Genomic DNA, 27738 nt, shown 5'->3' on the forward strand with positions numbered 1-27738 from the left:
TTGACAGTGGCCTGCCCTGGGGTCAGAGGCACTAAATATAACAGCATGCTGCAGCATGCTGGCGTAAGTCCTTTTGAAGGAGGTTGCCATTGCTACCATTACCCTTGCTATAGTTTGGCCTTAGGCCAAACTACAGGGATGGAACACAGCCCTACCCATCAACAGAAAATTGGATTAAAGATTTACTGAGCATGGCCCATCAGAGCAAGACCCCACAGCCAGTGCCTTCCATCAGGAAGCTTCCACAAGCCTCTTATCCTTATCCATCAGAGGGCAGACAGAATGAAAACCACAATCACAGAAAACTAACCAAACTGATCAGAAGGATCACAGACTTGTCTAATTCAATGAAACTATGAGCCATGCCATGTAGGTCCACTCAAGATGGACAGGTCATGGTGGAGAATTCTGACAAAACATGGTGCACTGGGCAGGAAATGGCAAGCCACTTCAGTATTCTTGCCTTGAGAATTCCATAAACAGTATGAACAGGCAAAAAGATATGACACTGAAAGATGAACACACCAGTTGGGTAGGTGCCCAATATGCTACTGGAGAAGAGTGGAGAAATAACTCCAGAAAGAATGAAAAAGCTGAGCCAAAGCAAAAACAATGCCCAGTTTTGGATGTGACTGGTGATGGAAGTAAAGTCAGATGCTGTAAAGAACAACATTGCATAGGAACCTGGAATGTTAGGTCCATGAATCAAGGTAAATTGGCAGTGATCAAACAGGAGATGGCAAGAGTGAACATTGACATTTTAGGAATCAGTGAACTAAAATGGACCAGAATAGATGAATTTAATTCAAATGACCATTATATCTACTACTATGGGCAAGAATCCTTAGAAGAAATGGAGTAGCCCTCACAGTCAACAAAAGAGTCCAAAATGCAGTACTTGGATGCAGTCTGAAAAATGACAGAATGATCTCTGTTCATTTCCAAGGCAAACCATTCACTATCACAGTAATCCAAGTCTATGCCCCAACCACTAATGCCAAAGAAGCTGAAATTGAATGGTTCTATGAAGATCTACAGCTAACACCCAAAAAAGATGTCTTTTTCATTATATGTGATTGGAATGCAAAAGTAGGAAGCCAAGAGCTACCTAGAGTAACAAGCAAGTTTGGCCTTGGAATACAAAATGAAGCAGGGCAAAGGCTAACAGAGTTTTGTCAAGAGAATGCACTGGTCATAGCAAACATCCTCTTCCAAAAACACAAGAGACGACTCTACACATGGACATCACCAGATGGTCAATATTGAAATCAAATTGGTTATATTCCTTGCAGCCAAAGATGGAGAAGTTCTATACAGTCAGCAAAAACAAGATGGGGAGTTGACTGTGGCTCAGCTCATAAACTCCTTATTGCAAAATTCAGACTTAAATTGAAGAAAGTAGGGAAACCACTAGACCATTCAGGTATGACCTAAATCAAATCCCTTATGATTATACAGTGGAAGGGACAAACAGATTCAAGGGATTAGATCTGATAGAGTGCTGGAAGAACTATGGATGGAGGTTTGTAACATTGTACAGGAGGCAGTGATCTAAACCATCCCCAAGAAAAAGAAATGCAAAAAGGCAAAATGGTTGTCTGTGGAGGCCTTACAAATAGCTGAGGAAAGAAGAGAAGTGAAAGGCAAAGGAGAAAAGGAAAGTCATACCCATCTAAATGCAGAGTCCCAAAGAAAAGCAAGGAGAGATAAGAAAGTCTTCCTCAGCGATCAGTGCAAAGGAATGGAGGAAAACAACAGAATGGGAAAGACTAGAGATCTCATCAAGAAAATTACAGATACCAATGGAATATTTCATGCAAAGATGGGCAAAATAAAGGACAGAAATGATAGGGACCTAACAGAAGCAGAAGCAGAAGATATTAAGAAGAGGTGGCAAGAATACACAGAAGAACTATACAAAAATCTTCAAGACCCAGATAACCACGATGGTGTGATCACTCACCTAGAGCCAGACATCCTGGAATTCAAGGTCAAGTGGGCCTTAGAAAGCATCACTAGGGTCAAAGCTAGTGGAGGTGATGGAATTCTAGTTGAGCTACTTCAAATCCTAAAAGATGATGCTGTGAAAGTGCTGCACTCAATATGTCAGCAAATTTGGAAAACTCGGCAGTGGCCACAGGACAGGAAAAGGTCAGTTTTCACTCCAATCCCAAAGAAAGGCAATGCCAAAGCACATTCAAACTACTGCACAATTGCATTCATCTCACATGTTAGCAAAGTAATGCTCAAAATTCTCCAAGGGAGGCTTCAACAGTACATGGAATATATTAGCATTAGAGTTACTGGTGAGACATCAGGTTCACCATTTACTACCTGGTAGTGTTACTTTGGAGAAGGCAATGGCAACCCACTCCAGTACTCTTGCCTGGAAAATCCCATGGACGGATGAGCCTGGTAGGCTGTAGTCCATGGGGTCACAAAGAGTCCGACACAACTGAGTGACTTCACTTTCACTTTTCACTTTCATGCATTGGAGAAGGAAATGACAACCCACTCCAGTGTTCTTGCCTTGAGAATCCCAGGGAGGGGGAGCCTGGTGGGCTGCCATCTATGGGGTCGCACAGAGTTGGACACGACTGAAGTGACTTAGCAGCAGCAGCAACCTTACTTTAGGGGTTTCCCAATAGTTCAGGGGTAAAGAATCTGCCTGCAATGCAGGAGACGTGGGTTCAATCCCTGGGTCAGGAAGAGTACCCGGAAGGAAGAAATGGCAACCCAGTCCAGTATTCTCACCTGAAAATTGTCAATGACAGAGGAGCCTGGTGGGCTATAGTCCATAGGGTGGCAAAGAGTTGGACACGACTGAGCATCTGACCTTACTTATGCAAGATACTGAGTTTCTCTGTGTCTCATTTTGGTCCTCACCTGTATATGTGGATAACATCAATAGCACCTACCATTCAAGACTGTTGGGGGTAATTAAATACGTGATGACTTAGGTAGCACCTAGTACACAGTACGGAGTAGGCAATGGCACCCCACTCCAGTACTCTTGCCGGGAAAATTCCATGGATGGAGGAGCCTGGTAGGCTGCAGTCCATGGGGTCGGTAAGAATCGGACACGACTGAGCAACTTCCCTTTCACTTTTCACTTTCATGCATTGGAGAAGGAAATGGCAACCCACCCCAGTGTTCTTGCCTGGAGAATCCCAGGGACGGGAGAGCCTGGTGGGCTGCCGTCTATGCGGTCGCACAGAGTCGGACACGACTGAAGCAACTTAGCAGCAGCAGCAGCAGCAGTACACAGTAGGCGCTATGATTGCTATTATTTAGAACAAAGTTATTCTCTCCAGGTGTGGAGGTTGACTGCCGGAGAAGAGAGGACGCACCTGGCTGGGCTTTTTAGGTTAAAACTGGTTTGGGCTCAACAGCCTTCTCCCAGTCTCTCGAGGGTCAGGATGGCCTAAGGACCTTCGCCCCGCCCAGCCCAGCCCCACCCAGCGCCGCCCAGCGCCGCCCAGCCCAGCCCAGCCCAGCCCAGCCGGGTCCGGCCCCGCCCCGCCCCGCCCCGTCCCTCCCGGGCCGGCCCAGCCCCTGCGCTAGTCTCGCGCATTTTAAAAGTGCGCGAGCTCCGGCGGAGACCCAGGGCCGGCGGTTGGTCGGGCGAAGCCATCTGTTACGCTACGTGGGGGGAGGTAAAAGCCTACCCATCTACATTTTTTTCATTTTTAGCCTTTCTGGCCTAGGTGGCGGCCTCCTTATAGCCTTCAAGTTCACTGCCTGTGCTCAGACTGCGGGGAGGGGGGGTTCTGCCTCTCTGGGGAGAGGGTCGTTATCTCTGTGCGGCGGTCCCCCCCACCTGTGGACGGGAAGCCGGTGGGAGAGGACGATGGCCGAAGGGGGAGGAGGCGGCCCTAGCGCCATTTTGTGGGAGCGAAGTGGTAGCTGGGCTGCTCTTGGATTCCTCCCTGCTTCAGTCTCCCTGTCGGGCTTCCTAGCAGCGGCCTAGCGGGTGAGTTGCAGATGCTTCTCACTAAGGACGCCCTGTGTGCCTCGGCTCCCGCGACGGGGCGGCCCCCACCCCGGAAAGGGAGTCGTGAGACCAGGCCTGCTTGGTCCTGCCGGAGCGGACTCGCGTGGGAGCGACGTTAGGGCCTGGCGCAGGGTGGCAGCTGGCGCCTGAGCTGGGGTGCTGGGTCCACGCAGCCGTGCAGCCCGAGGCAGCGGTTTGGCCTGGCTTCCCGGCGCGGGCATTGCTTTGTGCCTTCGTACTTTTGCACCGGGACGGAGTTTAGGGCCTGATGCCTCAGCGCTCCCACCCCGGCCGCGCTTAGAAACTCCTCCCTTGGTTGTCACGCACTGGCTTCTGGGAGGCGGCGGCCCGCGTCGCGAAGGACCCGTCGCCGCTGTCCCTGCGGCTCAAGTTTGGAGAGCCTCTGGACACCCCACAACCTGGAACAGGGAGGAACTTTTCCGTTCTCTTCGGCTGGCTCACTGCTCCTATTCAGTCCTCAAGACTCAGCTTATGCATCGCTTGCTTAGGGAAGTCACTTTGACACCCCTGTACACACACACACATCTCAACCAGCTTAGGTTCTCCCCATACACCCTCTGACTATATTCCAGTAGAATTTTCACGATTGTAATAAAATAAGTACTTGCTTGCGATCTTTCTCCTGCTTTCCCCACTCCCCCCCCCACCCCCCGCCCCGTGCTACTGAGACTAGTTTCACAGTGGCAGCACTTGATGTATAGTAGGCATTCATCAAATACTTAATGAACTAGCGAGGCATTACATTTTAATAACTATCTTGCCTTTACGTCCTCGTTTTTCGGGGATAACCAACACCTGTAAGAATCCAAACACCGGAGAATTTTTCTAGAAGTCACAGTGACGTAGTGGTATAAATCAGCTGGGATAAGGAAACAGTTACTTTGACCACAGGTGTTAAGTCATTTGTATCTCTTTTCCCTTTAAGAGAAACAAAGATGTCTGAATATATTCGGGTAACAGAAGATGAGAATGACGAGCCCATTGAAATACCATCGGAAGACGATGGGACAGTGCTGCTGTCCACGGTTACAGCCCAGTTTCCAGGGGCATGTGGGCTGCGCTACCGGAATCCAGTGTCTCAGTGTATGAGAGGTGTTCGTCTGGTAGAAGGAATTCTGCACGCCCCCGATGCTGGCTGGGGGAATCTGGTGTATGTTGTCAACTATCCCAAAGGTTTGTTGCCATTTGGTTTTGCAGTGATGCTAAAGTATAGATTTGTATCTCGTTCCCAAACATAGACCATGGTCTCTTCGTGGTGAACCGTCTCCTACAGCCCAAGTATTTCTTTAAAAGTTACTATCAGACAAGTTTTGGAAGACCACTAAATGAGTGAAAATTGGAATACAGAACTTGTTTTTAAAACTATGTGTTTAAATAATTATCTGCACTAATTTTGCTGAACTATTGCCAAATTTAAGAAATTAAGAATGCTTTGCAGTTCTATCAGTCTGTTGAAGAGTCTTCTGAAGTGCCTCAATATTTTGGTTTTGTCTTAATCCTTGCAAGCTACGTCGTTCATTCAGCCAGTCTTACTTCTTTCTTTTTTTTCTTCCCCCTTACAGTTGCAATAGCCCAAATCTTTAATTAGTTCAGTCCTAATTATAGTTTTAGATCTGGGCTTATTCTGTGTCTTATCAGTGACGGTTTTAATCTAGAAGGAAGCATGAAGATTTAGAAGTGTGCCAAGGGACTAAGTACATTTCTATCAGTAGGTCCTTTGTGCTGGTTCATAGATCTCTGTGTTACTTTTATTATAACTTAATAGTGCAGCAAAGGTGTGCTATTTGGTCAGTACTTAAGATGTTGCCTCAAGAAATTTTTTCATGTATTAAGAAACATTTTACTAGAATCAACTTTTTTTTTTTTAGTATGCAGTTTCTTGATCCATTGGTTGTAGATAAATATTTACCCAAATTTGAAATGTCATTTAGATAGTAATGTATTGATGTAGGTTAATAGTTGTAACAAATGTACCACCCTGGTAGGGGATTTTGATAATGGGAAGGGGCTCTGCGTGTGTAGAGGGAAGGGTATGTGGGAAATCTGCTTTCCTCGATTTTGCTGTGAACGTAACGACTCCAAAAAATGGTCTGTCTTTTGTCCAAAAATCATTTTTTCTACCCTTCCAAATACTGTTTTGGTTTTTTTTTTAAATAATCTTAAGTTTCTGTTTGTTTATTATAAAGTTAATATGAGTTTGATGTTGAAAGTTTGGACATGAAACAGAAAAACTGAAATCAGCCTTAAAAATCTATAATTGGAGATTACAGTTGCTAATTTTTTGGTAGTCAGATTATAGACATTAAAATAATCGAGAAAATATATTTAATAGGCACAAAGATAGTATCATGGTTTTTCAACCTGTTTTTCTTCCTTCCTTAATGTATTTTAAAGTGAAAATAAAGGACTTTTGTTTTGATATCTTTTGAGACGGGAGAACATACAGTTGTAATCTTGAGCTGTTACAGAACCAGAGGTTGGGATCCCCAGATTGGCTCCAGAAAAGCAACCGAGCCGCTTATTCAAGCCTTACTCTGTCCACGAGAGCTAACATCACTCTTTACCAGAAGTTTCCAGTGTCTTACTGTTCTTAGAATGTTTTTCTTTCTCATTTCTGCATGAAGGGGGTGAAGTGTTTAAAGTGTTAAATGTTCTAAAAGATTTCTGCTCATTTTGTTTAGATAACAAAAGAAAAATGGATGAAACAGATGCTTCATCAGCAGTGAAAGTGAAAAGAGCGGTCCAGAAAACGTCTGATTTGATAGTGTTGGGTCTCCCGTGGAAAACAACCGAACAGGATCTGAAAGATTACTTCAGTACCTTTGGAGAAGTTCTTATGGTTCAGGTAAGCTTTGATTTCACGTAACAGTTTTTCAGTGAATGAGCGTCCAGAATTCCTTTTGTTTTAGTGATGCTACCCTTCATGATCAGTAGGTGATATTAATATTTATTATATGTATGCATAATGGGTGCCGAAAAGAAATTTGGTTTATGTTATTTCCCTTCCTGTGTGTACTCTGGGTTGGTTATATGTGTGTGTAGATTTAATGAATTTAAGTGATTTTTTTTCTAGGTCAAGAAGGATATTAAAACTGGTCATTCAAAAGGGTTTGGCTTTGTTCGCTTCACGGAATATGAAACCCAGGTGAAAGTAATGTCACAACGACATATGATAGATGGACGATGGTGTGACTGTAAGCTTCCAAATTCTAAGGTACTTTGTTCTTGTTTTCTCTGCTTTGGCCATTTGTGGTGACAACTTACTTAGAAGACACTGTAAAATAAAACATTGCAGTTGGAAAATGTGGCAGGGTGTGTTCTTGAAATCTTTTGTTAAAAGTCTCAGGACCTTAATGCATGCTGAATATTTTATATGTTTGTTTGAAATACTTAGTTTATTGCTCCTCCAAAATCAAATGTTATTCATTTTATTCTTTTGTTATTTTTAATGAATTAGCAATTTCTTACATGTTAACAAAGAGAATATATTGATCTCATTAGTGTTAACAAAGACAATTAGAATATGTTGATCTTGTTACAAAAGCCTTACTTATTCCAAGCAAGCAAGACTTGCTGATTTGGAACATTATCCTCTTTGCCAGGACATTTCTAATTCATCACCTTTCCTTAATCCAAATATACTTTTATCAGCTTTAAAATTTAAAGCATTGAAGTCTTTCAAGAAGGAGATGTGCTATACTACAAAAAAGAAAAAATGTACCTACGTTTTTAAGCACTCATAAAGAAAAGGCAGATAGATTGTGTTACATCCTCTACCAGAATGCTGTTTTCATTGCTTGTAAAATATTTCTGATGGTTTTCTTCCTTTCGATTTGATCAGCAAAGCCCAGATGAGCCTTTGAGAAGCAGAAAGGTGTTTGTTGGGCGTTGTACAGAGGACATGACTGCTGATGAACTGCGGCAGTTCTTTTGCCAGTATGGAGAAGTGGTAGATGTCTTCATCCCCAAACCGTTCAGGGCTTTTGCCTTTGTTACGTTTGCAGATGATCAGGTATTTTTCTCTTAATAACTTTGCCCCAGCTAGTTAGGTAATTTCTGTTGAATGTTGCCCTTCCAGCTAATTACCATCCTTATTAGCTAAGCTCTCTGACCCTGTATTTGGGCCTGAATATTTGTGATAAACCCCTTAGGTATTTTTTTAATATGTGACATTTAAGTGGGAGTGTTACACATCCTTTGAAAATGAACGGAAAAATCCCTGCTGCCATTACTAAAGCTAAAGGCTATTTTATGGGTTTAAATGAAATAAGTGCTCCTTGCTGATTTTTTTCTGCAGCCTAGATGATGGCTTGAAATCTAAGTTTTATTGCTACTTTGTATGAATCAATGGTTTAATCTCCTCTATTTACATCCCTTATTTTTTATAGGTTGCCCAGTCTCTTTGTGGAGAGGACTTGATCATTAAAGGAATCAGCGTACATATATCCAATGCTGAACCTAAGCACAATAGCAATAGACAGTTAGAAAGAAGTGGAAGATTTGGTGGTAATCCAGGTGGCTTTGGGAATCAGGGTGGATTTGGAAACAGTCGAGGGGGTGGAGCGGGTTTGGGAAACAATCAGGGTAGTAATATGGGTGGAGGGATGAACTTTGGTGCTTTTAGCATTAACCCAGCAATGATGGCTGCAGCCCAGGCTGCTCTGCAGAGCAGCTGGGGTATGATGGGCATGTTAGCCAGTCAGCAGAACCAGTCTGGCCCATCAGGTAATAACCAAAGCCAAGGCAACATGCAGAGGGAGCCAAATCAGGCTTTTGGTTCTGGAAATAACTCTTACAGTGGTTCTAATTCAGGTGCAGCAATTGGTTGGGGATCAGCATCAAATGCAGGGTCAGGCAGTGGTTTTAATGGAGGCTTCGGCTCTAGCATGGATTCTAAATCTTCTGGCTGGGGAATGTAGACATTGGGTTACGGTTAGTTGGTATACTGGTGGGAATTCAAATTTTTCTAAACTCATGGTAAGTATATTGTAAAATAACATATGTAAGAATTTTCAAAATTGGTTTGTTCAGTGTGGAGTATATTCAGCAGTATTTTTGACATTTTTCTTTAGAAAAAGAGGAAGAGCTAAAGGAATTTTATAAGTTTTGTTACATAAAGGGTTGAAATATTGAGTGTTTGAACGTGAACTGCTGTTTGCCTGATTGGTAAACCAACACACTACAATTGATATCAAAGGGTTTCTCCTGTAATATTTTATCCCTGGACTTGCCAAGTGAATTCTTTGCATGTTCAAAATGGAAACCATTGATTAGAACTACATTCTTTTCTCCTTGTTTTAATTTGAACCCCGCCATATGGATTTTTTTTCCTTAGGAAAATCTCCTCTTTGGAGATCATGGTGTCACAGTGCTTGGTTCTTTTTTTTGTTTTGTTTTTGTTTTTGTTTTAACACTTGTCTCCCTTCATATACAAAAGTACAATATGAAGCCTTCATTTAATCTCTGCAGTTCATCTCATTTCAAATGTTTATGGAAGAAGCACTTCATTGAAAGTAGTGCTGTAAATATTCTGCCATAGGAATACTTCTGTCTACATGCTTTCTCATTCAAGAACTCGCCATCACGCTGCGCAGGCTGCGTCTTTGACGGTGGGTGTCCCATTTTTATCCGCTACTCTTTATTTCATGGAGTCGTATCAACGCTATGAACGCAAGGCTGTGATATGGAACCAGAAGGCTGTTTGAACTTTTGAAACCTTGTGTGGGATTGATGGTGGTGCCGAGGCATGAGAGGCTAGTATGAGCGAGAAAAGGAGAGAGCGCGTGCAGAGACTTGGTGGTGCATAATGGATATTTTTTAACTTGGCGAGATGTGTCTCTCAATCCTGTGGCTTTGGTGAGAGAGTGTGCAGAGAGCAAGGATAGCAAATAACGTACGAATGTTTTTGCATTCAAAGGACATCCACATCTGTTGGAAGACTTTTAAGTGAGTTTTGTTCTTAGATGACCCACGTTAGCTGAATGTGTTAAGTGAAACGATACTTGTATTTCCCCTACCCTTTTGTCAACTGCTGTGAATGCTGTATGGTGTGTGTTCTCTTCTGTTACTGATCTGTAAGTGTGGTAATGTGAACTGAAGCTGATGGGTTGAGAACATGGACTGAGCTTGTGGTGTGCTTTGCAGGAGTACTTGGAAGCAGAGTTCACCAGTGAGCTCGGGGTGTCTCAAAGCAGGGTGGAAGTTCTCATGTCTGTTAGCTACCCATAAGAATGCTGTTTGCTGCAGTTCTGTGTCCTGTGCTTGGATGCTTTTTATAAGAGTTGTCACTGTTGGAAATTCTTAAATAAAACTGATTTAAATAATATGTGTCTTTGTTTTGCAGCCCTGAATGCAAAGAATTCATAGCAGTTAATTCCCCTTTTTTTGACCCTTTTGAGATGGAACTTTCATAAAGTTTCTTGGCAATAGTTTATTTTGCTTCAAATAAACTTATTTGAAAAGTTGTCTCAAGTCAAATGGATTCATCACCTGTCATGCATTGACACCTGATACCCAGACTTAATTGCTATTTGTTCTTGCATTGTCCAAAGTGAAAAGTTTTTTTTGTTTTTTGTTTTTTCCAATCTAGTTTTTAATAAGTCTGGGTGACCGCACCTAAAATGGTAAGCAGTACCCTCCAGCTTTTTCTTAGTGCCTCTGTGCATTTGGGTGATGTTCTATTTACATGGCCTGTATAAATCTCCATTGGGAAATCATCCTTCTAAAAATATTCTTATTTGAAGGAGTGGGCAAAGCAATGTTAATTTAAAATGCTTTGTAGCAAAGCCTATCAATTGAAATGAAGGGAATATCAGCACCTTTCTAGTTGGGGATTTGAAAAGTGGAATTAATTGCAATAGGGATAAAGTAGAAGAAACCACAAATTATCTTGTGCCTGAAATCCATTAAGAAGCCTGATAGCTTTAAGAACTAGCAGGGTGGGTTGTCTGTCTGTGGAAGTGTTAAGTGAAAGGGGCTTTGTGTTCCAAAGGTGGGGAAATAGATTAATGTTGAATAAATCTACAAGACTCAAGACTCTCACAGTGCATTGTTAAGTATGTAAAAGCAATAATATATTGATTCTCTATTGTACGTAAAATGTAACTAACTTCTGTGAGAGCTCCTTTTCTAGCGGAAGAATGTAACAGTTTTTGTGTTGATAATTTACCTAATGCCCTTATCTAATTAGATTATGATAAATAGGTTTGTCATTTTGCAAGTTATGTGTTTTAAACTTATAAATGAAGTCGTCTTTTAGGCTTATGGTCGCCACATTGTTTTATTCAGTTTCCTCTGTAAAGGATCTTGCGTTGTTTTATTTTTTTTTTTTCCTGCATCTAAATTGCATGATTTCCAAACCCTGTACCATCTGAATTTTGCATTTTAGCACTTGCACTATTACTCAGCAGCAGTAACATGGTAACACTTAAAATGGTATTCGGGGACCTCCAAAGACTAAACTGACAAGCCTTCAAGAAGCCCAGGGGTAAGTTAACTTTGTCAATGGCATGGTTTTAATCCCTTATTTACACTTGTATAAATCTAGTTACCAGTCTTAGAAGGCTTTCAATGTTGAGTAGCCTTCTGTTAACATGTTTATGGTACTACATAGCTATGGGTATTTAATTCTACCCTAAAGAAAAAAAAAAATTTGAAGTTTAGAAGTAAACTATTTGGCAAAGATGTTTTTAAAGTCTATTTGGTCATCTAAATGCATTCATTCTAAAAACTTTTTTGAACCAGTTGAATAAAAATTTTTGTTGCCACCACAGTTTAGTGTCTGGAGTCTTACTGGAAAAATACAGTTTCTTTTTTTATTTATGTGACAGAGATGTTGGAAAGTTACCTTTAAAAAGTGAGTCTCTAGAAGTTGCACTTTATATGTACAAGAGAAGTTAGTTGAAATCACAGTGAATTTCTACATAATGATGGTGACTCTGGCTAGAATGAGAAATTTTGTTGAGTGTTAGGTGTTAAAACTTTTTAGGGAGGCCAATTAAATGAAATATTTCAAGGTTAGGTCAGGGCTTAAATTTTGTCCTTAGGAAAAAGATGTTGAGTACATAGTAATTCAGATGTATGTGATAATTAGGATAATTTTTTGTTGTTGATTACTAGGAGAGTAACTCTTAACTGTGTATTTAAGTTCTGTACTCAGCTGTTATATGATCTGTAATCTATTTTTTAAAGTGTACCCAAGTATTTCATGTTTGTGGTAAGAAGAAAAAAACACTACATTTACCAATAATACCACCATTTATTTTTAATGTATTTCATCTTATGGAAATGCCACTTTTGATTCAACTAACTGTCTTCTGAATTTGAACATTATTTAGGTTATTTCCAAGTGCTAGGAATATTCTCACAGCTAAATTAAAATCTTAGCATTGTAATTACCAGGTCAAAGACTATGCATGCTTTTAAGACTTGTGAAATACATTGCCAAATTGTCCTTTAGAAAGTCTGTTGTCTTTGACGATGTGAAATAGTGCTGTTCGTGTTCTTTGTTTGGCAGTTTTTTCTAATTAAAAAATTATAGTGTTGGTTTTAACATGGAAATCAGTCTATACCTAGGCCAAAGTGTTGCTATTTCCAATTTATCTACCCAAGAAAAACATTCAAAGTAACTCATGAACCAATACTGCTGTAATATATAACACTCTCAGATCAATAAGAACAAATACAAAAACAGTTAAAGAACATGAACAGGAAATTTCCAGAAATGCAAATGGATAGTAGAAAAAGATACTGGACTTCGTTAAGTAAGTAAGTGCAGATTTAATCCATGAGTTTGTAATGGATTGGCCAAGATGAGTATCACTACAGTGGCTTATGTCCCCTTGAATCAAAGAGTTAAGTGGTGGAAAAGTGGCTAGTGGACACGTGCCTGATAGGCAGGCTCACCTGCAGTCTGGGTCGGGTGGGGTGGATCAGCAGCGCTCGTGTTCATGTTTCTCAGGTCAATTTGCCGCTAAGATCTTTTACGGGTATTTTTTTAAAACAAAGAATCACGTACTGACTGAAGACACAAAGTTAAAAATTACTATTAATGATTCTCTTGATCCAGGGAATGTAGTTTATGACTTTGGTGTAGACCCCATACTGATCTGCTTCCCCACAATTAATGGAACCCCAGGACACTATTCCTCCCACAAACCACTTCTGGGTCTCATTATCTAGAAACACTAATGCCCCCCCACTGTCACCTCTACAGCTGTCCTTGCCCCCACTTTGCAAGCCAGCACAAAGCATGTTATCAGTTACCCTTCCCTCTGGATAGGACTTCTTTTCGTAGGCAGCAGTACATTTTTGATGGTCAACAACTGGTATGTCAACAAACTTTAGATTTCTGGCAAGAAACCCCCTTTGGGTTAATCCCCATCCAGATGCAGTTCCAATGTCATTTGTTCTCATGAAAGATTCCGCTTCTTTTCTTGGCAAACAAATAGGCATGATGTTGCTGTTGATTACAACTTTGTTCTTCAGTTTAATCAGTGCTATGTCATTATCATAACCAGCATCATGAATGTAACTTTCATGTATAAAAATGGCCTCGGCCCAGGCTTGTGTATAATTAGGTGATATTCTCTTCAGGGCCCCCATTCTGATCTGCAGGGAGGCAGCATCTTCTCTTTGGTCATAAACAGCATGAGCAGCCGTTAGGATCCAGTTGTCCTGCAGCAGTGCACCTGCTGCCATGGTTTTACCTAGTAACAGCGCTTGCCAAGGAAAATAACCAAGTTTTGCATTTTGTCCTCCATATATACGACCTTCTGTAGTACGAGTGGATATTCCACACACTGGGGAAAGAAGCAGATGTATAGAGCCTTTACAGAAACCTGATGGTGTTTTTCTCCAATTATTACCACTTTGAAGTTATCAGTTACTCATGTTTGATGTCAGCCAAAGATTGCATCACACAAATTGGTGTTTGTCCACCTATACAGGCAAGTGAGTGTAGTATATGTTGTTTTACTGCTTAAAACATTGTTCAAAGATCTGATAAAACCATTTGGTGTTTCTTAGCTCCTCAGAAAATGAGGTGAGTGAAAATTAATTTGTAGAAACTAATTCATTTTGCCAAAGTAACTTGGTCTTAGGACTGGGAAGTGTTCAGTAGGGCTAATAGGAATTGTCTGAGCTGGTATGCGCAGGAAGTGAATTGCAAATGGATAGTAGAAAAAGACACTGGACTTTGTTAAGTCCATTGCTTCTATTTTCCTGCTTGTAAAATGGGGTATCTACCATGTAGTTCTGGGAAAGCAGAAACTAGGGTCAATATCATATGATTTGCTTCTATTTTCCTGCTTGTAAAATGGGGTATCTACCATGTAGTTCTGGGAAAGCAGAAACTCGGGTCAATATCATAGGATTTGCAGACTACTTTCACCTTTGAACATTTAAATGTTTTAAAAATAAGAATGTTACAGCTGTAGCCAGGAACCTTCAGGTTCAGGAATTATTTCTGGTCTAGTTGTTCCTTCCAGACACTAGACTTTACTGTATATTGCTAACTAAATATACTTATTAATGTAGCAAATATGTTTCCTCTTGTGGCAGAATACTCTTATGAAAGCTTACAAACATTGTGTCAACTGAGAAGACTAAATAAACCCAGTAGCAGGGGTAATGGATATATTGTTACTTTTCTAACTTTTTTTCTTTTTGTCAACTATATCTTCAGAGCCAATTCTGGTAAAAACTTTTTCTAAGTACTATTAAAAGGCAAATTGCATTAATGTTTAAAAACTAGATGTCATTGGAAACAATTGCTTAGGGAAATAATGAGGTTATTAGCTTTGGGTTATAGCTTTGGTAATAGCATTTCTATAGAGAAGAAATGTAACAGAAGAACTCATGTTTATAAATGTATAAATGGTTCAAGATAATTTTAAGTATTATTTAATTTTTTATGCTTGCCTAGTTGTAAGGTCAAAAATAATCAAATGACTGATGCAGTCAGCACCTAACAAACCTCTCCATATGGAAAGGGGTAATGAGAACATACTATTTGGAAATAATAAGTTGGTCTAAGAGCCAAGTGCTGAAGTTACATTTCTGCCTACACAGCTAAAGCGCTACTTACTGTCTCCTACCCAGTTCTACTTTCCATCAATTACAAATCTCTTGTATAAATGTATCCATTACCAGGCTCACAGACTGGGAGTGATTTTTCTCCTTTGGAGCTCGTCCAGAATCCATCAGCCTCACACACATATTTACCTGCAAATCATTGGAAAAACAAAAATGTTTAACTGCATGTAAACGGTGTTTGTCATTTGCTTGAATACCCCCTTGAAAAATGTTGATTCTTGAGCATCAGTGGGAAATAGAGGTGTCTGAATAACCGTTTTACTTGATTTCATAAATAGGAGGTCTCTGCATTACCATGTTTGCTTGCAAAGTGGAAACCTTTTAGATGTGTAACTTGAATATGTATCAAGATCTCAAGTGCTTAATGATAAGGTTTTGACTTGTTAAATTAAACCATTTGGAATATATTGTGTGTTTGTGGTAGTCATTTACTAGATAAGATCTGTTTTCAGATTCTTGCAAATTGACATTAAAGTCACTTCACCTGCAATATTTCACTTAGCAGGTGGGAGACATGCCTTTTAATCTTTTGCCTAGCCTTAGCCAAAAACGTTGGGTAAGTTTATTTTCAGATCATGAGGGCTTAGGTTCCAAATATCACCCACCCCCAACTTGGAACAGTTTGCTTACCATCGTTGGTTGTCATTGTGTAGAACTCATTACAGCGGTATTTAACCACAGCCCTGTATGTGGTCACTGCAGGACCCGTGATGTACTCCACCTGGCCACTGGGTAGATTGTCAGGAGGGCCACAGTCCACAACTAATAAATAATGGGAGACAGAAGTCAGTTTGTACTGAATTCTAACATTAAAATAATGTGTGGAGATTGTGATGATGGTTGGCTGTGTGATGCTGTAACCTGAAGGCATGTTCAAGGTGGACATCATTTCATCTCTGAAAATGAGCATCACCTTAAGTGTGGTTTTAAAGTATCACTCCTTCCTATCCCTCAATAAATGGCTAGGTTGAAGTGAAGGCCCTGGGCAAGGAGGGTAGGATGCTTTCCCTAAAGGAAGGGGATTTGAAACTATTTGGATGGACTTAGCATTCTCACATGTAAAAAAAGTGGTTGGCATTTGTTGAATATCTCCTTGTGCAACAAAATAGCAACAGAAGAAAATAGCATGGCCTGCAGGTGGCATATACAGTCTGGCTCCATGTAAGCTGGTGCAATTTGGTTAGCCTTAAATGTAGAACAACACAAAGACTGAAGGACTCAGCTTGTTATGATCCTTAGCTTTTTAGAAGACCTAGAAGTCACGCTACCTTGAGTTTGGGTTGGAGTTCATACCTGTTTGGACATTAATGTGAAATAACCAGTTTGTGAGAAAGTGGTATCAGTCTAAAAGTCATATTTGTATACAATAAAACAAAAATTGTATTTCTGTGGATACTAAAAAATACTTGGTTTTCAGCAACTTAATAGCAGTGTATCTGGCTCTGTGCCAAGTGCTTAGTGCACATTGTCTAATATCTCCACAGGTAATATGCCCATAACCACAGAAGTGCAGAATCAGGGCTCACACCCAATACCTCTTACTCTAACACTCCCTTAGTGCCAGCTCTTCCTTACTGTTTTTTAAACTAAAAATTGGTAGTCTGACAGGAATATAAATTTTAGAGATGAAAATATTTAAATTCCCCTAGGAATTTTGTAGTAACCCTTGAACAAGACATGTGAACATATAGGTACAGAGGTATTAAACACAGCAACATCTGTAATGGTAAAATACTGGAAATAAAGATCACATGGACTGAAAATCATAGGTAGGTCTCATGGGTTACTAGACAGTCATTAATAAGAATGAGGAGCTCTATTAATGCTTGAATCAATGTGGAAAGATAGCCCAGCAATTATAGAGGGGAAGGGTAAACTGCAGTCAGATTGAGAATCCAACTTTGGTTCAAAAGTATGTAATAGTGAAATACATTAGTATGAATAGCATAGGAGATAAAGAATGATGTGAAGGAATGGACCCCAGTGTCCTAAAGGTATCAATAGTTTGAGGATTTGGGCAAGAGGGGTTTTCACTTTTGTTGTGTAAATTTGTTACTTCCACTAACATTGATGCTTTTGAACTGGGGTTGTTGGAGATGACTTGAGAGTCCCTTGGACTACAAGGAGATCAGTCCTGAATGTTCATTGGAAGGACTAATGCTGAAGCTGAAACTCCAATACTTTGGCCACCTGATGTGAAGAACTAACTCATTGGAAAAGATCCTGATGCTGGGAAAGATTGAAGATGGGAGGAAAAGGGGATGACAGAAGATGAGATGGTTGGATGACATCAACTCGATGGACGTGAGTTTGAGCAAGCTCTGGGAGTTGGTGATGGACAGGAAAGCCTGGCATGCTGCAGTCTATGGGGTTGCAAAGAGACACAGCTGAGTGACTGAACTGAACATGTAACATGATAATTCATTAGATACATGACTCAGTTCACAAAATGGTAATGGACAGTGTCATCCCAGTTTGATGTGGATATATGTCTGTGTGTATGTACGTGTATATATACATACACACACCACAATTATCTGCATCAAATGGTGGCCTGAACATGTTTACATGTGTGATATGTCTAACTGAAGAGATATATAACAAAATACCAACAGTGGTTATACTGATAACAGCAAGATTATGAATATTACAATGTTTGTAATTTTTCTCTATTCCCCATCTTTGATGAGTACTTTATACTTAGAAAAGGGCTTCCCTGGTAGCTCAGACAGTAAAGCATCTGCCTACAATGCGGGAGACCTGGGTTCGATCCCTGGGTCGGGAAGATCCCCTGGAGAAGAAAATGGCAACCCACTCCAGTATTCTTGCCTGGAAAATCCCATGGACTGAGGATCCTGGTAGGCTGCAGTCCATGGGGTCTCAAAGAGTCTGACACGACTGAGCGACTTCACTTACACTTAGAAAAGTACTTTTGAATATACTAAAGCAAATACTTTTCCTAGTAGCATGGTCCCATTTTAACCACGTAAGAGTGTACCTAGACACTGGGTAGGAGAAGCAAACTTGGAGTTCAAGCCCTGATAGATAAAATCATTTTCTAAAAAGACCAGAAGCAGCTGCGGGCGTTGTGGTCACACACACGTACTTCTGCACTCTGGCATCGGTCGGTCCCAAGATCCGTCTTTCTGACAGGCCGCAGCAAATGATTTCAGGGGTAAATTACCCTAAAGAATTGAGAAAACATTATTTTCCTTGTTTTCATCATGAAAGCACTCCTCAAAGCTCTGTCCCACAGTAGTTCCTCTTCTGGTGTTTCGAGAGATGCTCCCAAGGAGAGTGATGAACCCACATGACACACAGCCCAGCTACCTTGATACATGTCTGTGCTTGGGATGTCATCTATGCGTGTGTCTCTTTCTTAAAGATGTTGACCTCTTGCCGCAGTTTTTGTTTTTGCTTTCCATTTTAATCCAAGAACATGTCAGATCTCAAGTTCCTGCTGATGCTGCACCATTTAAGTGCCAAAGGGTGATGGTCAGAAGTCTGGGAAAGGTCAACCTGATCAGGCATGGAATGAATGTGTCTGGATTTTTCTAGCCTGCAGCTATTAGCTGGTGGAAAGTCATTTAAAATACTCCCTTAAGCTTCACATGGGTGTTCTCAATCGGTTCCATTGCTAGTATCATTTAGAGGGACATTTTTGACATTGAGGTATTTTTCTTTTTAAAAAAACTTTATTTTTGGCTGTGCTGGGTCTTTATTGCTGTGCACAGGCTTTCTTTAGTTAAAGTGAGCAGGCTTCTCATTGTAATGGCTTCTCTTGTTGCAAAGCACAGGCTCTAGAGCATGGGCTAAGGAGCTGTGGCACACAGGCTTAGTTGCTCCACAGCATGTGGGATCTTCCCGGACCAGGGATTGAACCCGTGTCTCTTGCATGGACAGGCAGATTCTTAACCACTGGACCACTAGGGACGTCCTGAGGTATTTTTCTAAAGCAGACTTGAAGTGAAAGAAGGTAGCTTTGACAGAAGCTTTATGCTTCAAAGGAGAGCAGGATGATGTTTTTTTTTTTTTTTTTTCATCAGAGACTGAACAGGAAATACTTAAAAAAAAAAAAAAAGGACAGACTTCCCTGGCAGTCCAGTGGTTATGGTTAGGACTTCAAGCTTTCACTGCCAGGGACTGGGTTCAATCCCTGGTGGGGGAACCACAAACTACGAAGCATGGCAAATATATATATATATATATATATCTTTAAAGATGATGGTTGATAAAACTAGATGTTACATAGATGTTTATTTAAAAAGAAAAACTAAACAGGTTTGCAGTTGAAGGAGCTATGGGAAGAGCCTGCCCAGAAGTTTGCGAATTGAGAAAAGTGTCTCATTTTTTCCCCCTCCACAGGACTGGATTGCATAGCCAGCTATCATTTCAATGTTATTACTTTTTACCATTGGGATTCAATGACAATTTTGAAGAACATAAAGAGGACATGTTAATCTCCTACCTGTGCCCCTAAAGCAACACACTAAGCATTTTTTGAAATTATCCTCCCTCTCCCTTAACAGTGGTCACTGTTTATAACTCTGCAGAATATACTATTTCCAAGGGCTGCTTAATTTTTTTGTGCGCCCAGGAGTTGTTTCATGTAAAGGTCATTTGACCAGGAGGAGGAGTTTGATTTAATGCAAGGTGATAACATAGAGCACAATGGCAAACATTTCAACTGCTTTACCAAGAGCTGCAGTAATGTGATTGAACTGAGAAAAGGTGTTCATTTATATCACCAGCTTTCCCCAAGACAAAGCTTTTTTAAATGGCAGAGTTCTGGGACTTCCCTGGTGGTTCAATGGTTAAGAATCCTCCTGCTAATGCAGAAGATGTAGTTTCAATCCCTGTTCCAGGAAGATTCCACATGCTGCAGAGCAATTAAGCCCTTCATCCTTGTGCTCAAGAGCCTGTGCTCCACAGCAAGAGAAGCCCACACACAGTAACTAGAGAGTAGCCCCTGCTTGCTGCACCTAGAGAAAGCCTGAGCAGCAAGGAAGAACCAGTACCGCTATAAACAAATTAATCAATTAAATGTTTTTTAAAAATAGCAGAATTCCTAAGAATAGAAATTTTTCTGTAGCCATTTCTCTTAGCAAATGTATCATTTCTTTGAATTTTGTTTAATCACAGGGAAAAGAAACCACCATGCCGACAACAGCTGTTTTCCCATCTTCCTTTCACATACTTGCTGATATAAATATGACTGTGGTTGCAGTTAGCAGTTTTACATTAACTTACTTGCAGAAGTTCATAACCAGTCTCGCAGAAGACTGAGAAGTGATCCTTCAGGATGTATTTGGCTTGCACAGGGGAGATGTGGCCATTAGGTGGCGCCAATGGATCAGGGCAAGGCTGAGCTGAGCAAGGAAATGAGACATGGGTTTGGCTGTGGTCTACAGCAGGCAAGTCTGAATTGAACAATTAGAAGTTCTTGATTTATAAGTGAAACACTTAATGTGTAGAGAGAGCTTGCCACAAGTGGGATAGAGTTCTTAAGATTTAAATCCAAAGGCAAGATTAAACTCTCCATTGCTTATTGTACAAATTAGGATTTGTTGTCTGGCCTGGGCTTCAGCCAAAGTGATAGAAAGAAAGTCAGGCATGCAGTAAGGGAGCATGGTCATGGCAAAGGGCGTGTCTGCTCCCTGCCAGGAGCCTCACACACACTGATGAGAACTGGGGGAGCGTAACAGAGGCGGGGCGGGGGTTGGGGGGAAGAGCTGGACCACATGCATTTAAATCACAGGAAAGTCTCAGTTTCCTCATCCATAAGCCTCATGAGACTGCTCACCTGCTGGGGCTTTTGAGGACTGAGTGTGAAGCACAGATGAACGTGCTTTGCTAATAAAGTGTTAGTTGCTCAGTCGTGTCCGACTCTTTGTGACCCCGTGGACTGTAGCCCGCTAGGCTCCTCCATCTGTAGGATTTCCCAGGCAAGAATACTGGAGTGGGTTGCCATTTCCTTCTTCAGGGTATCTTCCTGACCCAAGAAGTGAATTCAGGTCTCCTGCATTGCAGGCAGATTCTTTACTGGTTGAGTTACCAGGAAATAAGCACTGGGCAGGAGGTGGCTGCAGCCAGGGAACCCTCCCAGCAGACCTCGTGGCTCAGAGCCAGACTGGCACCTGGGAAGTCTCTCCTGTCCCTCATGAGCACTTGCCCACAGGGCTCAGGACTGGCTTCCACTTTGACCCCCAAACCCTGGCCTGTTATCACCCCAAGCCTTCAGCCCATCCCCCATGGCTGACAATCCCCCGAGGCCACCCCTCAGCCCACACAGGCCATTTGCCTGTCCCCCACTTCCTCCAGCAGCCGATCTCTATGTCCCGGGGTAACTCTCAGTCCCAGGTAGGCGCCAGAGTCTCCAGGGACATCCCAGGGCTTCCTGAGGCCATCTTAATCCCAGGCCAGGGCCTTGCTCACAGCCTCCTTCACACACACTGCCAGGCTGTGTGCCGGCCCCTTCTCACTCACCAGCCTGGCAAACCTGACTTTTCCCTCCTCCTCACTCCGAAACCGGTACTCCAGGTTTAGAAATTTTATCACTTTGACCCACAGGAAAACAAAAGGCCTTTAAAAAATGAAATGTTTGGGACTTCCCTGGCCATCCAGTGGTTAAGACTTTACCTTCCAGCGCAGAGGGATGTGGGTTCGATCCCTGGCCAGGGAGCTAAGATACCATATGCCTCAGGGCCAAAAAAACAAAAACAGAAGCAATATTGTGGCGAATTCAATAAAGACTTTTTAAATGGCCCACATCCAAAAAAAAAAAAAAAAAGCTTCCAAAGTGCCGGTCTCTGCCCTCCTGACCAGGCTCTCATTCTTTCCCACATGTCCAACACAGGTGGCCCAAAGGTTAATCTTTGTTAATCCAAACTCATTTTAAAAATTAATGCCTCCTTCACACAGACTCCATGCCTTCTGCATTAACCCACCAACCCCCGCCTTTCCACGGAGATGTTATCCTTCACTGGATAATTGAGACAGCACGTCTTAGGAAAGTTATGTTAAGAGGCTCAGTGTCACATGGCCAGGAAGCAGGTGGCACTACATCTGGGACGTCAAGCTGGGCAGCCTGACCCTCAGCCCGCACTCTCAGCACAGCTTGGGCTGCAAGTACTTTGCTTTGGAGCTTCTCCAGTTCAGTTACTTGGTCCTTCCAAAAACATCCTGAGAGACCAGTTGGCTGAGAGTGTCAACTCTCAGGGGGACAGTCACATCCAGTGGTCAGTGCCCAGGAGATGGGGGACTTGGACTTGTGTCTAAGGAGGTAGTACCAAGAACCGTCCAGTGTGTGAGGGCCTATCATGAGGAAGAGGTGGGGAAAGAGGGGAAAGAGGCCTGGAGGGTGGAGGCGGATCAGGGAGGCAGAGTGAAGCCCCAGCTGCAGATGCCCCATCCAAACCCTCTGTGACTGGAGCCTCCATCTCTGCCCACCCCATCACACCCAATGCAGCTTCACACCAAGAAAGATGGAGCCTCTGGGCTTTTGCACGTAACAGTTCCCTTGCCCTTGGGACAGCACCCTTCTATATTCCTCCCTCTGCCTCTCCCTTCTCCCCTGGAGCAGGTTATAAGACCCTTGTGTGACAGGTGTCTTCCCTACACTCAGAGGGAAGCCTTATCACCAAAAACAAAGGGATGCCAAGAAGAATCCTGACAAACAGGGCTGGCTACATCTGAGTCATTGTAAGGACTGAGGCTGAAGCTGAAGCTCCAATACTCTGGCCACCTGATCTGAAGAACTGACATTGGAAAAGACCCTGATGCTGGGCTTTCCCAGGGTAGGAGAAGAAGGGGATGGCAGAGGATGAGATGGTTGGATGGCATCACCGACTCAATGGACATGAATCTGAGCAAGCTCCGGGAGTTAGTGATGGACAAGGAAGCCTGGCATGCTGCAGTCCATGGCGTTGCAAAGAGTCGGACATGACTGAGCAGCTGAACAAGTTTCCCCCAGTTCACCACCCTTACTTCATATTCCTCAGCCTGTCACACTCCTCAGCAGACCCAGCACAGAAGTACATAGCTGTCTCTCTGGGTCTTCATTTCCTTAGGAAGGTACCTGTACCATGTAAAATGTGGTGTGTGTGTGGAGCGTTAGTCACTCAGTCGTGTCCAACTCTTTGTGACCCCATGGACTGTAGCCCACCAGGCTCCTCTGTCCATGGGATTCTCCAGGCAAGAATGCCGGAGTGGGTTGCCATTCCCTTCTCCAGGGGCTCTTCCTGACCTAGGAAGTGAACCCAGGCCTCCTGCATTGCAGGCAGATTCACATCATCTGAGCCAGGAGGGAAGCCCTGGTGCCACATGAAACTTACATGAAATGAACAAGTATGCTTTTTCCCATTAACCTGTCAGTTTGCTTTTCAGACTCAGCCAGGGACACTGATCAGGTTAAGGAAAACTTTTCCCTTCCCAGTTTCCGGGGCCCAACCAGGAAGAGTTCCATCCCATGTGGTTCCTTGATGCTTCTGGAAGAGCCCCTACCTGCCCTCACCTGTGCTGCTGTATCGGACCTTCCAGCCCATGTGGTCCCCCGACTGATCGGTGGTAAAGGTGATGGTTACGGTATTGCTGTTGGTTTCAATCCTGCCGGGCAATGTCTTCCCACAGAACGGGCCATATTCTGCCTTGTCTGTTCGAATCTGAAAGCGGAGAGATACCCGTCACCCCAGGACCTCCCGGGCCAGGGTGAGGTGGAGGCCAGAGGAACCAGACCTTGAGGGAGTCGTAGGGGCACAGAGTCTCAGGGTGCGTCTCCACGTCAAAGGACTCCACAAAGTCCAAGATGACATGGAATCCCTCCTCCAAGTGGATGCTGTAGGTGCAGCTGGAGAGTTTGGGGTATGGCTGCGGGTATTCAGGGCTGCTGAACTCCCCAGATCGGGCAGTGAAGACCTGGCCAGAACACAGGGCTGGGGAGAGGGGGGAGGACAGGCAGGGTGAGCCAGGCACAGCAGCCTGGCTCAGGCTACTGGTCTAGCTCAGACACCAGCTCCAGAGGCTCCTCCAGAGACGGGACACCCCACCCAGGGGCTGAAGGGACAGTTTAGGGAGGGGGTTCCTCTAGCTTCCAGGCTTCAGCTGACATGGGCAACAGTTCAGTGTACATTCTCCGGGGGCTGCACTCACACCCCCAGGGAAGATGGGGGCCCTAGGCCAAGGCTTCCGTTGCAGGGATCACTGCGCCAGAGTCCCAATTCCAGGAGTGAGGGTTGTGGGATCTGCCCAGGGGGAAGAAGGCACCAAAAGAAGAAAAGGGGACTTTTCTTATTCCCCAGGAATTGGGTGGGGAGTGGATGGGAGGAGAGGTATCTCCTTGGACTGAGGGTCACCCACCCACCCCTGACTCTAGCAACCCCCAAGTTCATCTGCCACGGGACTCCCACCCACCTGTACCCCCAGGCCTGGGCAGTCCAGCCCAGCCTCCCTGGGGCCCTCCCCCCCACCCACCTTCCCTGGATCAAGGCTCTGCCCTGGGGGGCAGTTGAGGGAAGTTCAAGTCCACATTGATCACAGATGAGTCTCGTGCCCACGTTCCCCATTGAAACAACTGATTCTGCCTTTGAAGAGGGAAGTCGGCTTCACTCATGGGAGAGTCCTGCCCCCTCCCTCAGGTGGTGGGGGGAGGGGACATTTCAGGAAGTAGGAGCCCAGTACCGCCTTTCTTCTTCTACGTGGCGGCTTCCCAGGGTGCAGAGGCAGTCAGCCCCAGATGTGGGGGACCAGATTACCCATCTGATGGGCAATCAGTTCCCATCTGATGGGCAATCAGTTCCCATCCATCAGTACCTCCCTGGCCTCTCTGCTCTGGGTCAGACTCCCTCAGCCCAGCACACACAGGACCTGAGTTGCCCTTTGAACAAGAAGTGGACCCAAGGATGCTCTGAGCTCAGTCCTTGGGTTCCTGGTAGGGGAGCAGCAAGAGCTTGGCTGCCCTGTGTGAACTCAAGCAAGCCTATGTCCCTCTCTGGGCCTCACGGCCCCACCATCAAAACAAGCAAGCAGAGCAAGCCCTTCTGGCCAAGGAGCCTGTGGCCCCGTGGAGGGGGCCGCCCCACCAATTGGGGCCCCTCAGGCTGAGATGAGGATGGAAGAGGAGAGGGACCAGGGAGCACATCACAGCCCTCCCCCGCTGTCCCCCCAGAGACAGGCAGCAGGTGGAGGTGGAGCCACGTTTATTGTTAGGTCCGAGGGGGTGGTCAGTAGGGGCTGCAGGCAGCAGCAGACTTGCCCGACCCAGACTGGAGCCAGAGGGGAGGCTAGAGGCTCTGCTCTGGAAGAGAACAGAGACAGGGAGAGACATGGGGGAGGGATGCTGAGCTGGGGGAGCAGGGTCAGCTTCGAGGGATGCGGCTGCTCACTCCCCAGGGCACTGGCTGGTTTTCCATCCAGGCCCCTGGCAAAGGTGCAGAGGGGCATCCAGGCAGTGGAGGACAAAGGGGTTGGCTGGCTGGGCACTGAACAGCAGCTTTGAGCAGGCCCTGCCCCCACCCTGAGGTTGCATGAAGGGAAGCTTGTGTGAAGCAGGCCTGGACCCCCCCACTCCTCCATCCTGGAGCCCTCCCACCCCAGGGAGGGTGAGCCCTGACTGGCCAGGTACAGAGTGAGGGCCTAAAACATGCTCACCAAGTGAATGAGCTGAAGAGGATGAGAGTGAGCTAAGGACAGGGCAGAGGTGGGTGAGGAATTGGAGAATATGGATGAAAGGATGGATGGATGTGTGGATAGATGGATGGAGAGTTGGATGGGTGGATAGATGGATAGATGGATAGATGGATGGGTGAGTGGACAGATGGGTAGAGGATGAATGGGTGGATGGTGAGAGGGGACAAAAGACCAAGAAGGGGCCACCACCTAGGAGAAGTATCTACAAGGCCAAGGCCAGTGGTCCCTTCAATCGCCTGGGCAGAGCACCTATGGCCTTGAGAAGCCAGTGGTATCTTGGAGCAGAGTGGGGGCTGGGCCAGACATAGTGTCCCCCCCTTCCCCCCTTTCCAGCGGTGGCTCACCTGAGCAGGTGCGCTTGTCCCTGTGGAGAACATAGCCCACACGGCAGGAGCAGTAGAAGCCACCCAGGTGGTTGTGGCAGTGGTGGTCGCAGGTGGGGGTCTCTCCTGGGGGCACCTGGCACTCGTCAATGTCTGGGGGAGGGCCAGGCAGACAGGCAGCAGGAAAGGGGAGGGGATATCACTGAGGCCTGGGCTCGGGCTGAGAGGTCCCCAGCCTCCCAGCTGCCCTGAGAGAAGCCTCCTCTGGAATGAAGGTGGCTTGTGCCTGGCCAAGTGCTAGAGGCCAAACAAAGGTCACTGTGGCCTTCCTGCAACAGTTGGAAGGAGACCTCAATTTCACCCTTTTTAAACCAATGAGTGTCCTGCTCCACGTAGCCAGGCCAGCGCAGGGAGCAGCCTGCAAGGGAACCCAATGGGTAGGCCTATATACAGGTTTCACTGAACTGTTAGAGCAGCCTCAGGACAAACACATAGAGGTTGAACCACTTGCCCAAGGCCACACAGCAAGTCCCTGCAAGAGCCAGAATCTGAAATCAAGCATCAAAGTCCACATGTAGACGCAGCACTCAGGCTGGCGGGGCTTCACCTGCCCATCTGCAAATGGGCTCACCTGGCCCTTGCATCGCAGGGGCCCCTGAAGATGTCCCTGGCACAGAAGGGGCTTCAGTCTTAGCACCTGGCACAGAAGGGGGGCTTAGTCTAGAGCAGAGGTCATGGCCTGTTAGGGATATTTGCATTGTGATGATGTCAGACCAGGTGTGGACTCTTCTGCTGGTCTGGCATGAAGCCAGCCTCAGGGGCCGGAGTCGGGGTGGGGAGGAGACCAAGTCCCGCCCCCACCCCACCCCCCCGCTCACCCTCTGCAGAGTAGAAGGCCTCGAAGCCCGTGAACGGCTTCTCGTTGGAGTAGTCGGAGCGGAAGGTGACTTCCAGGCTGGAGCCCGGCGAGCGGAAGGTGTAGTTGCCGGGCGCGCGCTCCGTGTCCGTGCTCTCCGAGCCGCAGAGCGTGGCCAGCTCCTTGGTCCCGGCGCTCAGCTGGGGGGGGCGAGGGGTCACGGGGAGCCAAGGCGCGACGCCAGGCCTGACTGCCCTCCCGCCCTCCGAGCTCAGACCCTGCTCCCAGGTGTCCCAGCCCCCCGCCTGCCCTGCTGGCACCTTGACGAAGTCATACTCGCACAGGTAGGAGGGCTCCAGCTGGAAGTGCGTGAAGTAGAGGCGCAGGCGGTAGCCGGGGGGCGCCGTCAGGGCCCAGCGCCGCTCCTGGTTGTTGGCGTACTTGTCGGGGAAGCCGGGCGATGCCAGGCGCCCAAACACAGGCTTGGGCCACTGCGGCCCCGAGGACGCAGCCGTTGAGCCCCACAGCAGGCCCAGGAAGACCAGCAGCCTGAGGGCAGTGCAGGGCAGGGGCGGTGAGGCCTGCTCTCAGCCCTCACCCCTGCCAAGGAGGTCCTGGGGGCTTCCACCCACCTCATGGTGCACTCCGTGTCCTCCGGCTGACTAGGCACCTCACCTTTGATCTGTTTGTCCAGCGCCTGGCCCTGCCCCCAACCACCCTGGCCTTCTGGGAACAGACCCCATGACTCCTGCCTGTCCAGATTTCTG

The 27738-nt window shown here is 45.0% G+C and overlaps 2 protein-coding genes across 8 annotated transcripts; one reads left to right on the forward strand and one right to left on the reverse strand.

Annotated features, from left to right (window-relative positions):
• The first annotated feature begins 3824 nt into the window (after window positions 1-3824).
• On the forward strand, window positions 3825-15516 carry LOC122451962 (TAR DNA binding protein). 3 transcript variants are annotated; one of them, XR_006272556.1, is made up of 8 exons: window positions 3825-3973; window positions 4941-5188; window positions 6697-6860; window positions 7089-7229; window positions 7857-8027; window positions 8404-9624; window positions 10605-11501; window positions 13795-15516. XR_006272556.1 is itself a non-coding variant. In XM_043485163.1 (6 exons), the coding sequence occupies exons 2-6, from the start codon at window positions 4951-4953 to the stop codon at window positions 8932-8934; spliced, it is 1245 nt and encodes a 414-aa protein (XP_043341098.1). In that variant the 5' UTR covers window positions 3825-3973; window positions 4941-4950; the 3' UTR covers window positions 8935-10479. The 3 variants fall into 3 exon arrangements, 1 of the variants encoding a protein (XP_043341098.1); XR_006272557.1 differs by lacking the exons at window positions 10605-11501; window positions 13795-15516 and adding an exon at window positions 10359-10479; XM_043485163.1 differs by lacking the exons at window positions 10605-11501; window positions 13795-15516 and having other exon boundaries at window positions 8404-10479.
• Window positions 11310-27738, reverse strand: MASP2 (MBL associated serine protease 2). 5 transcript variants are annotated; one of them, XM_043485159.1, is made up of 11 exons: window positions 27604-27738; window positions 27292-27520; window positions 26994-27171; window positions 26137-26268; window positions 23843-24039; window positions 23622-23769; window positions 20360-20478; window positions 18216-18294; window positions 15740-15871; window positions 15164-15238; window positions 11310-13815 (listed from the first exon to the last, which is right to left on the reverse strand). In XM_043485159.1, the coding sequence occupies exons 1-11, from the start codon at window positions 27606-27608 to the stop codon at window positions 13049-13051; spliced, it is 2061 nt and encodes a 686-aa protein (XP_043341094.1). In that variant the 5' UTR covers window positions 27609-27738; the 3' UTR covers window positions 11310-13048. The 5 variants fall into 5 exon arrangements, 3 of the variants coding, with proteins under 3 accessions (XP_043341094.1, XP_043341095.1, XP_043341096.1); XM_043485160.1 differs by lacking the exon at window positions 11310-13815 and having other exon boundaries at window positions 14968-15238; window positions 27604-27732; XR_006272554.1 differs by lacking the exons at window positions 11310-13815; window positions 15164-15238; window positions 15740-15871; window positions 18216-18294 and adding an exon at window positions 20913-21128 and having other exon boundaries at window positions 20361-20478; window positions 27604-27723.

This window comes from Cervus canadensis, chromosome 13, assembly GCF_019320065.1.
Source record: "Cervus canadensis isolate Bull #8, Minnesota chromosome 13, ASM1932006v1, whole genome shotgun sequence".
Taxonomy (NCBI): Eukaryota; Metazoa; Chordata; class Mammalia; order Artiodactyla; family Cervidae; genus Cervus; species Cervus canadensis.

Bases quoted from the DNA above. Each gene is read 5' to 3' on its own strand.
- LOC122451962 (XM_043485163.1), top strand. From the start codon at position 4,951: ATGTCTGAATATATTCGGGTAACAGAAGATGAGAATGACGAGCCCATT. The intron at 7,230-7,856 runs GTACTTTGTTCT...CGATTTGATCAG, and splicing joins GTAAGCTTCCAAATTCTAAG to CAAAGCCCAGATGAGCCTTT. The intron at 8,028-8,403 runs GTATTTTTCTCT...TATTTTTTATAG, and splicing joins TTACGTTTGCAGATGATCAG to GTTGCCCAGTCTCTTTGTGG.
- MASP2 (XM_043485159.1), bottom strand. The intron at 27,172-27,291 runs GTGCCAGCAGGG...CGCCCCCCCCAG, and splicing joins GCGAGTATGACTTCGTCAAG to CTGAGCGCCGGGACCAAGGA. The intron at 23,770-23,842 runs GTCTGGTTCCTC...CTCCGCTTTCAG, and splicing joins GCCCCTACGACTCCCTCAAG to ATTCGAACAGACAAGGCAGA.